Source organism: Olea europaea, chromosome 13 (assembly GCF_002742605.1).
Source record: "Olea europaea var. sylvestris chromosome 13, O_europaea_v1, whole genome shotgun sequence".
In the NCBI taxonomy this organism is placed as follows: Eukaryota; Viridiplantae; Streptophyta; class Magnoliopsida; order Lamiales; family Oleaceae; genus Olea; species Olea europaea.
In genome coordinates, this window is record NC_036249.1 from 27,029,996 (window position 1) to 27,039,955 (window position 9,960).

General features: G+C 34.2%; 1 protein-coding gene across 1 annotated transcript; it reads left to right on the top strand.

Annotated features, from left to right (window-relative positions):
* The first annotated feature begins 1,989 nt into the window (after positions 1-1,989).
* Positions 1,990-8,301, top strand: LOC111408077 (26S proteasome regulatory subunit 6A homolog). Its single transcript, XM_023037848.1, has 10 exons — positions 1,990-2,180; positions 2,325-2,441; positions 4,582-4,689; positions 5,031-5,222; positions 5,320-5,511; positions 5,890-6,008; positions 6,143-6,230; positions 6,514-6,633; positions 6,816-6,956; positions 7,779-8,301. Exons 1-10 carry the CDS (start codon positions 2,064-2,066, stop codon positions 7,854-7,856), a joined length of 1,272 nt encoding a protein of 423 aa, XP_022893616.1. The 5' UTR covers positions 1,990-2,063; the 3' UTR covers positions 7,857-8,301.
* Positions 8,302-9,960: the final 1,659 nt, after the last annotated feature.

The window sequence follows — 9,960 nt, forward strand, 5'->3', positions numbered from 1 at the left end:
AAATTACAAAATTCGATTGATGAATAAATATGAATTCTCTATGTATAAATTTAAGGGAATGGAGTTCAAATTATAGTCATCTAAGTTCAGTTTTTAATTCTCGTGTTTCCTTACACACTTTAAAAATATCTAATTTTAAATGTGAAATACGATTCATTTTGGCTCATTTATTGGGATTTTATCTCATTGTTTATAATTTTTTCCTTTTCAAGTAATTAAGGTTCAAGGTATTGGAGGTTGGAACTGACCGGTGGTGGTATAATAAAAAGGAGATGACTTATGAAATTTGAACAATTTGCTCAATTACTTTTATGATTAAATAATTGATTTCAGTTATTGTAATCTTGGGAAAAATTATGCTTTTTTATGAAATTTTTTATTTTACAATATTTGCTTAATGACTCCAAGGGAAAGTTTTGGATTGTTCCAGCTATTGCCAAAAGTATATGTCTCTCATCCCATTTTTACAAGAATTGAAGAAATACAAGCTAGACCAACAAATACGAAAAGTTTTTGCATGTACATAAGAAGCTCTACATTAATATCCATTAATCAAAGTGATACGACAGATTCTGGTTGTGCAAATTTTTTAAAGGATATGTTATCTAAGAAAGATAAAGCTTTCCAAATTTGATATTGTGCAGCTAACTGAGGAGAGTATTGTAAGATTGCAAACAAACTATCTCCCAAAAAAAGATCTATGGAGTTTTTCTTTATCAGTTTTAATTGGAAAAGCTTGATTTGTTACTGCTTTATATGATACATGTGCTAGTATTAACTTCATGAAAGTATACATAAATTTTGAATTAGGAGAAGTTAAAGCAACAACAATTGTCACTGGAGCTAGTTGATAAAACCATCAAATATATTTCGGGATAAGGTTGAAAATGAGCTCAACGGACAACAAAGTTCACATTCCGAGTGGATTTTATAATACTCGACATAGAAGATGATCATGATATTGCTGTGATCTTGAATCCTCCATTAGTCAACATGAGGAAATTTGAGCTGATCTTGATTGTGGATGATGTACAAGAAGTATTTAATATACACACTTATTCAACCTCTGGGATTGTTGTAGTAACATACATACTTATTCAACCTCAAGGATTGTTGTAGTGTTCATAAAGATGATTCACCTTAACAACGAATTTGTCCTTATAGAAGAGGAAGTGATGGAATTGTTGGTACTCTCAAATATTAAATCACTGATTGAGCCCCATTTTTCTGCCAAAATGAATTTTGAAACTAAAGTGAAGTCAATGACCCAATTGAGACAAATTCAAGTTTAGTAACCCAATTAATATGTTTCTGAAACCTCAGTGTCTGCATATGAAAATTTTGGCCATCATTAGATTTAATTGTTCCAATGGTCACTATACTTAGGTCCATATATTTGATTGGCCACTAAAATTTAAAATATCGAATTTTATCCACTAAACTTTGAAAAATGTCGAGTTTTGTTCATTGACCTTAGATTCAGTTCTTTGATTGATCACTGATGTTTAAAATGTCTAGTTTTAACCACTGAACATTGAAAAATGTCGAGTTTTGATCACTGAACTTAGGTTCATGTTTTCGATTGTTTACTGAAATTTAAAATGTAGTGTTTTGGCCATTGAATTTCAGAATATGTTGTATGTTACTTACTAGCATAAATATTGAATTTTGAAAAATATCCAATTTATGGTGATTAATGTAAAATATTTTTCAAAATTTAGTGAGTAATGTAAAATATTTTTCAAAGTTCAGTGAGTAATGTACAATTTTTTTCAAAGTTCAGTGGTCAAAATTCGATATTTTTAAACTTCAACGAGCAATTAAAGATATGGACATAAATTCAATGATCAAAACTCGATATTTTTCAAAGTTCAGTAGTCAAAACTTGATATTTAAAACTCAATTGTCAATCAAACACATGGACGTAAGTTGAGTGACCATTCTAACAATTAACTCCATCGTTACTTGAACAAGAAGACATAAAGCGATTCTTAAGATCCTCTATCCCACGAGCACACACGCATTATCGCGCAGAAAAACACAATTTCAGTGAATTATTGGAGATGGCGACGCCGATGGTAGAAGATAGCAACTTCGAGGATGATCAGCTCTCTTCAATGTCCACGGATGACATTATTCGGGCCTCCCGCCTCCTCGATAACGAAATCCGGATCCTCAAGGTTTTATTTATTATTATTATTATTTTTTTTTAAGAAGTACGATTGTGATTGATGATAAGTAAATGTTTGATTTTACGATGTTGATTTGGTTGTTGTTAATTGTGATCTTTATTTAGTAAATTATTTATTATTTTGTTTCTATAGGAAGAGTCGCAGAGAACGACTATGGAGTTAGATTCAATCAAGGACAAGATAAAGGAAAATCAAGAGAAAATTAAGCTCAACAAGCAGCTTCCTTACTTGGTCGGGAATATTGTTGAGGTATGTAATGAATTGGCTTTTTACTTCTCTTAAAGGGTTACTAATTGGGTGTTTTACATTCTACTGTTTTGATTTGGGAAAAATGAGAATTCTCGTGAATTTTGCTAGATTTTGCTATATATAGGGCATTTCTAGGATTCGATTTTTTTTTACTGTTTTGTAGCTCTCAATGATTAGGGGAACTCGTAGAAATTTAAGATTTCATTCGAGAAAGGGAAAAATTCTGTTGCTTATGGGTTTGACATGTAATGGTTCATTTCAAAATTGAGATGGTGGCTGTAGAGCTTATAATGGGGGAAGGGGGTCTTCTGTTGTAGAGGGGTCTATATTGCTGGCATGTACTAGAACACTTCGGGCCCGTGTGTATTTATTTATATCTTTCTAGCCTTTGCACTGAATGGCAGGGAAGCACAACATAATGATCTGAATAAGTTGTGAGGAGATGATGGCCGACTTTATGAGCATTTAAAGAAAATGAAAGCAGGTTATTGTAGAATAATTTTTATTACCTGATGAATTAGGTATAGTAGGACTAGTTACTGAATTGTCTTGTATTTTTATGAACCTGAGACATTGCCAATGGTTCCGAATGATTTGTAACAAACGTTATGCCATCTGCTTTCCTTGTAACTTATGATGCTTGAGACTTTAAATGTAACTCCCTCTCTCTTTGCTTCCCTTGAAGAAACCAAAAATAAAATGTGGTCATATAATACCAAAACAAATCCTGGAAAAAGCAAAATCAAAATTTAGTGATAGAGGGTTTTTCGACCACGTGTCTTCATGGTTGCTTATGTATTTGGGTGAGTAGCGGAATGCAAAAATAAAAAATAAAAATAAAATAAAATCATTGGAGGTAGGGAGGGATTCACAACTTTTAATATGTGTAATCAAGTCACATGCTTAAGGACACTGTCAACATTCTCATGGCTGAGCATGAGTGCAATGCTACTCTATCTGGTTTTGGCACATTGAATGCTATTATCATAATTATTTTCCGGGTTTTGACTCACTTTGAATGTCAGTACCCTCTACCTCTCTCTCCCTTTTCAATTTTTCACACACCAAACTAACAAGGGAAATAGTTCCAGGGGAAAAAGCTTGAAAGAAATCTCTGAGTCAGAACAGTTATGGATTCCTCTACAAAGATGTTAAGAGGTTCTTTGGATTAAAGTAGCAGTGACTTTCATGTTTATGACCTAGTCGTTTTGGATTTGGGGATCCGCGATTGCCTGGGAGCTGACTTTTTCAAGTCTATGGACATTTCAGGGCAGAGGGTACACAATAAGGAGACAAGAAAAAGAATGAGTGCATGAGAGAGAGAGAGAGAGAGAGAGAGAGTCCATACTTCATCGTATTTTTTGGTGTCAACTGATTGTTGTGTACCTTGAGTTTTTGACTATTGGGACTTAGTTTAGTCATTTAAAATAAAAGCAGATCCATCAGTAATTAGATAACAGAAACTTTTAAAAGTTCACTTATGGAGACGGGACTTTGCTTTGGGGTTGCTATGAAGGATTTTTTTTTTTTTTTTATAATTATTATTATTATTATTATTATTATTATTATTATTATTATTATTATTATTTATTTATTTATTTATTTGGAGGGACCACTGGATTGCTGGTAATACAGGGCATTTCATTAATATTCCAAAATGTGGATAAGAAGTGATTTTATTCTACTTGTCTAAAGAAACCTAGTTCTTTAGGCATGATGAGGCTTACTTGAGTTATTTCCCCCAAAAAATAATAATATAAATTATTTCTCCAAATAATAAATAAATAAATCAGGAAAAGAACATTATTTTTGTACTTGAGGGGAATTGAAGCTCTTCTATCATTCATATTCACAGGCTTTTGGCCGACAAGAATGCTGTAGTCTTTGAATTGTAGAAAAATCACATGTGTACTGCTATATTGCATACGACAATATTCTTCTGAAGTTTGCTTTCTATGTCTCTATTTAGTTTAGTTTAAGCTGGATGTATGTTAGTTGTCTTGCTTCGAAGTTCAAGTAATGCACTTTATTTGGTCCCCATAATAAGTTTATTGGTGACTTCTACAGTACTTTGAAGTTGGTAACAATTCAAGTATTGTTCATTTAATATTCTTATAATCTTGATTTGTAAAATTTTCAGATATTGGAAATGAACCCTGAGGATGAGGCTGAGGAAGATGGTGCAAATATTGATCTTGACTCACAAAGGAAGGGTAAATGTGTTGTGCTAAAAACATCTACTCGTCAGGTAAAACTAGCTTCTCTTCATGTGGCTCTCTTTCTTTGTCTTTTCCAACCCTTCCTTGGTCTACGTTTTATGTTCCCAAGATTCATTTCCTTTCTTCCCCCTTTTGGTTTGTTTATTTTAAGAAAGCAGGCTATGGGGTTGTTTGATTATTAAATGACAGTCAGTTATTTCATAAATTTTTGAATATCTACTTCTGTTAAAACCTTGATACATCACATTCATGTTCTGTGTATGAGGCAACCCCCTACTCTTTTTTTATCTGTTCTTATGAGCTCCACAAGTCTCGTTGTATCATGTAAAACGATTGAACGTCTTGTTTCTATATTCTTTGATGGTTGCAGACTATTTTCCTGCCTGTGGTGGGTCTTGTTGACCCTGATCAATTGAAGCCTGGTGACTTAGTCGGAGTAAACAAAGATAGTTACTTGATCTTGGATACTTTGCCTTCTGAGTATGATTCTCGAGTTAAGGCTATGGAGGTTGATGAGAAACCAACTGAAGACTATAATGACATTGGAGGCCTAGAGAAACAGGTAATTATCCTTTGAATCATTTGATATTGAAAGGTTATCCTCAATTTATCATCATATTTTTTACTGTTATTCTGGATTTTTGTTCTTGATGTGACAGATTCAAGAACTAGTTGAGGCTATTGTGTTGCCTATGACACACCAAGAACGATTTCAAAAATTAGGAGTTCGTCCCCCAAAAGGTGTTCTTTTGTATGGGCCACCTGGAACAGGGAAAACCCTGATGGCCCGTGCATGTGCTGCGCAAACAAATGCTACTTTTCTTAAGCTGGCAGGTCCGCAGCTTGTACAGGTATAATATTTTAAAAATTCTTTATTATTTTTCCTGATGAACTGTGCTGATAGCTAGTAGGAGTTAGAGATCTAATTCTTGAAGCTTTGTTTATTTGTCATTTGACATATTGGAAGGGCCCTCTATTAACTTTTAGAATAGGAGATTTTTGTCAGGTCTTTCTTTCAAGCAGTGTGTTGATTACTGGCTTTAAAAAACTTAAGGTCATTTTCCAAATCTGATGATATTGCACCAACGGGTTATACGAATAACATGAAATTGGAATCACATTTTGAATTCTCCTCCACTTCTCTAATGTAGACATGCACTTCAATGCATCGAAACTATGACACAGTTTAGTTGATTTGGCACATCATTAACCTTATTATATGGATTTAGATGTTCATTGGAGATGGAGCAAAACTTGTTCGTGATGCTTTTCAACTTGCAAAAGAAAAATCTCCTTGCATCATATTTATTGATGAGATTGATGCTATTGGCACAAAGCGATTTGACAGGTGAGAGTTTTCTCTTGAATGTAGTTTAGTGTATTTCAATAGGTTGGAAATCTTGTGAATTGATGTTCTTGATGGTTTTGAGGCATGTGCCATGGCAATATTGTTTCTTACAAGACAAAATTTTATTTATACAGTGAAGTTAGTGGGGACAGAGAGGTGCAGCGGACTATGCTAGAGCTGCTCAATCAGTTGGATGGTTTTAGCAGTGATGATCAGATAAAGGTTCATTCTCTCTCATTATTTTCCTTCTCAGTTTTTTATTGATGATATATGATTCTGTCTTCTGCATCCTCTGAATTCTTTGGAACTATTTGCTCTACACAAGTGGGATGCATTCTATGCTATATTTTTAACAATCAGTGGATGTGATGCACTTTCCATGTTCAAATTCTCTGTTAATATTCAAGCACATCGAAATAAAATAAAATAAAAGCCTGCCATTCAATTTTTACAATTTCTGTAATGTGCTTGGTGATTATCTGAATCTACCTTTTCTCATTTTTAGGTGATAGCGGCAACAAATCGAGCGGATATCCTAGACCCTGCCTTAATGAGGTCTGGTCGCTTAGATCGTAAAATTGAGTTTCCCCATCCTACCGAGGAAGCTCGGGCTAGGATCTTGCAGGTATCTTTTCTCAATTATTTTTTAATTTAATTTCCTTAAGAGGTTTGGATGGGACCATGGGGCTGTGATCATATTGCTTCTATATCATTACCTCGTACCACGACTGTTCATTATCGTTACAAGGGTACCCTTTATTACTACCATTACTGACTTCATCCTTCTTTTGTTGCGTCTTTTAACAGATTCATTCCAGAAAGATGAATGTTCATCCAGATGTCAATTTTGAGGAGCTTGCCCGTTCAACAGATGACTTCAATGGGGCACAACTGAAAGCTGTTTGTGTGGAAGCAGGCATGCTAGCACTCCGACGGGATGCCACTGAGGTCTCTCTCTCTCTCTCTATACGAAATTGGTATAATGATCATCAGTTTCTGGCTTTGATAACCAAAAATGTAGAAGTGACGTCTAAAAAAATTAAGATAGAAAAGATACTATGAACCTTTAGTGGGGTCTTTTTTTCCTTTATATTTGTCTTGCGTTTGTGTTTGGGGATGTTGTGTGTGTGGGTTGGGGGGGGGGGGGGGGGGGGGGAGAGAGATGAAGTAACATTTCTTATCCCAGTGATCAAAAAGTACCCATCCTAGCTTTGTTATATATTTTTCTTTAGGTATATTGATGTCCCCCCTATAATGGACTTCTGAGATACTATGAACAAAATTTGTATACTTTTACGTCAAAGAAACTATGAACTTCTAGTGGGGTTTTTTTTTTCCTTTATATTTGTCTTGCGTTTGTGTTTGGGGATGTTGTGTGTGTGGGTTGGGGGGGGAGGGGGGGAGAAGAGAGAGATGAAGTAACATTTCTTATCCCAGTGATCACAAAGTACCCATCCTAGCTTTGTTATATATTTTTCTTTAGGTATATTGATGTATATTATGGTTTTGCTTTACTGTAAATCTCTCACGAAACGAGAAGAATCAAATCCATTCAAATTGATACGGAATTCTAGTGCAATTCACTTTTATTAAGGTCCCTTAGTCTAGAAATGGTCTGATGAGAACTTCATGTGGGACAAAATGCGTGCAAGACTCTGAGTGAACTGTGTTTAAGAAAATATATTAACAGAGAACAAGTGCTATATCATCTTCTCTTCCCTTTTAGATAAAATTGTACAAGGATATTTACACATGACTTGTTTTTCCCAGGTAAACCATGAAGATTTTAATGAAGGTATTATCCAAGTTCAAGCAAAAAAGAAAGCGAGCTTGAACTACTATGCATAGGATTTTACTTGGCCTCGAGGTTCAAAGTTGAGAGACAAAATAACTATTGGTAAGAAGCGTCAAACTGCAAATGCACTGCTTTGTAGATTCCCAATTGTTCGGAAGTTAAACTGGGAGGCTTTCTACCCCATTCTCCTGCACCATATACTATCCCTGCTTCCGTTTTCCCCGAAAAGGAAAATATTAAAAAACAGAGAATTCAGAAGTTTCAGTAGGCCGACTACATTTTAGTTTACTTGATTCCGTCTGCATCACGTTTAGCTTAAATGTACTTGTGGTTTTTTATGTGAGCTTTCCAGGAAATGAAGAACTATGTTAAACTATTGGAACACTGAAAATGGAATTTGTCATGTGTTTTACGGTTTATTTTCCTGTGGAAAGTATGCTTTGTTTTACATTAACGAAGAGAATTCTCTCCTGTTATATTGGAGTTCTTTCTAAAATATATCATCTGTTCAGATTCCTTTAGAATCATTGGTAGCATTAGTTGGTAATCTTTGGTACTTTATCATCTAAACTGAAGTGGCCTTTGAAGGGGAAAAAAATAAAATAAAATAAAACTTCATATCTTTGGCTCTAGTATTTAAATTTGAACATTTAAATCCTTGGCATTTCAATTTTGTTGCATTATTAGTACAATTGGTGGTTCGGATATATGGTGCTTTTGTTGAGGAAGGGTAACATGGGGTGGTGGTCAGCTCCCGGTTGGATGTGGGTCTTTTTGATCTATATTATCAAAGTAATGCTATTCAGTGCGACTAATGTCAAATATCAATTTAGGTGATTACTACAGGATATTAAATGATAGATTTATTTAAATGCAATGTCTCAAAATTATTTTAATTGAACGTATAAAGTGTGGTCACCTAAACTAGTATTAGATAGCATTATTCTTATTATTTTGATATTTTCTTTTTATTTCATTTTTTGAATTAAGTGTTGGTTTACCTGGCTTATCGGTTATAAAATCAGACATACAAGCCACATGAAATTCAATGGAAAAGAGACTAATACCGTAATAAGGTAATAGGTTGATGGACCAAATGTCTAGATTCAAAGGTTGGATCCTACGTTGCTGAAATTGCAGAAATTTGAGGACTATTGCTGCATTTTTTTACCCATAAATTAGGTTGCAAGTTTTGCCAAAGTGAATTGTTATGATTTGTCGATAACAATAAAGGAATACTTATTCTTTTTTAACCGTTTTTTATGCAGAATGGTTACATGGTCTAACGTATTGTGTTCAAATTTCGTTATTACTCATTTAGAAAAGCGTTAAAGGGGGTCGTGTAACATGGATTGACTTTGAAGTGGATGTGACTATGAATAAAAAGTACGTTCTTGATGTGAAAAATTATTTATAATAAGGGTAAAATATAAATTTTACAAGTTCCCGAATGAGTATAATTTTTGAGGAAAAAAATTAATAAAAAAATAAACAAACTCAGTACTAGTTACCTAAATCCAAACAATTTCTGAAGTATTCATTAATGTCTCTAAAATTTCCGTTTAGGACTTGGGCTCCTTCAAACCACATGCAAAGTAGAGAAAAGTCGGATCAGCGGCATCTTCTTTGTAACCTGAAGCCTGAAAGTGTCGACAATGTCAACAACCTAAATTAGCTTGATCATCTACACCTTTGTCATCACCCGCACCTTCAGCAGAAGGATTTGCCCCCGTGTCCACATCGACTGCTCGTTGAACAGCCCACTATAACCACGCAACATAATAAGAATGATAAACACAAGCACCCAAGGCACATCTCCAAGTGGTAAAAGGGGAGGGTGGAGAAATCTAGCTTTACTTGAGGCTGTTGCGTCAAGAGTTCGAATCTTGAAATATGGATTTGGCTCTTGGGTAAGTGCAAGTGTACAAGCAGCCTTCCACCCTGTACTCTTGGAGGCATAATCTGCGATTTACCTCCCTCACGATACTCCAGAGCAGGGGTGGTGGGGGATCCTTAAGGTTAGGGTTTAACCCTTTTTTTTTTTTTTTTTTTTTTTTTTTTTTTTTTTTTTTAAAAAAAAAAAAAAAAAAAAAAAAAAAAAAAAAAAAAAAAAAAAAAAAAAAAAAAAAAAAAAAAAATTTTTTTTTTTTTTTTTTT

What these genes read in the sequence shown, in the direction of transcription:
- LOC111408077 (XM_023037848.1), top strand. Translation starts at nt 2,064, where the DNA reads ATGGCGACGCCGATGGTAGAAGATAGCAACTTCGAGGATGATCAGCTC. An exon ending in TGGTCGGGAATATTGTTGAG is followed by an intron (nt 2,442 to 4,581) that starts GTATGTAATGAA and finishes TAAAATTTTCAG; the next exon opens with ATATTGGAAATGAACCCTGA. An exon ending in TTGGAGGCCTAGAGAAACAG is followed by an intron (nt 5,223 to 5,319) that starts GTAATTATCCTT and finishes TTGATGTGACAG; the next exon opens with ATTCAAGAACTAGTTGAGGC.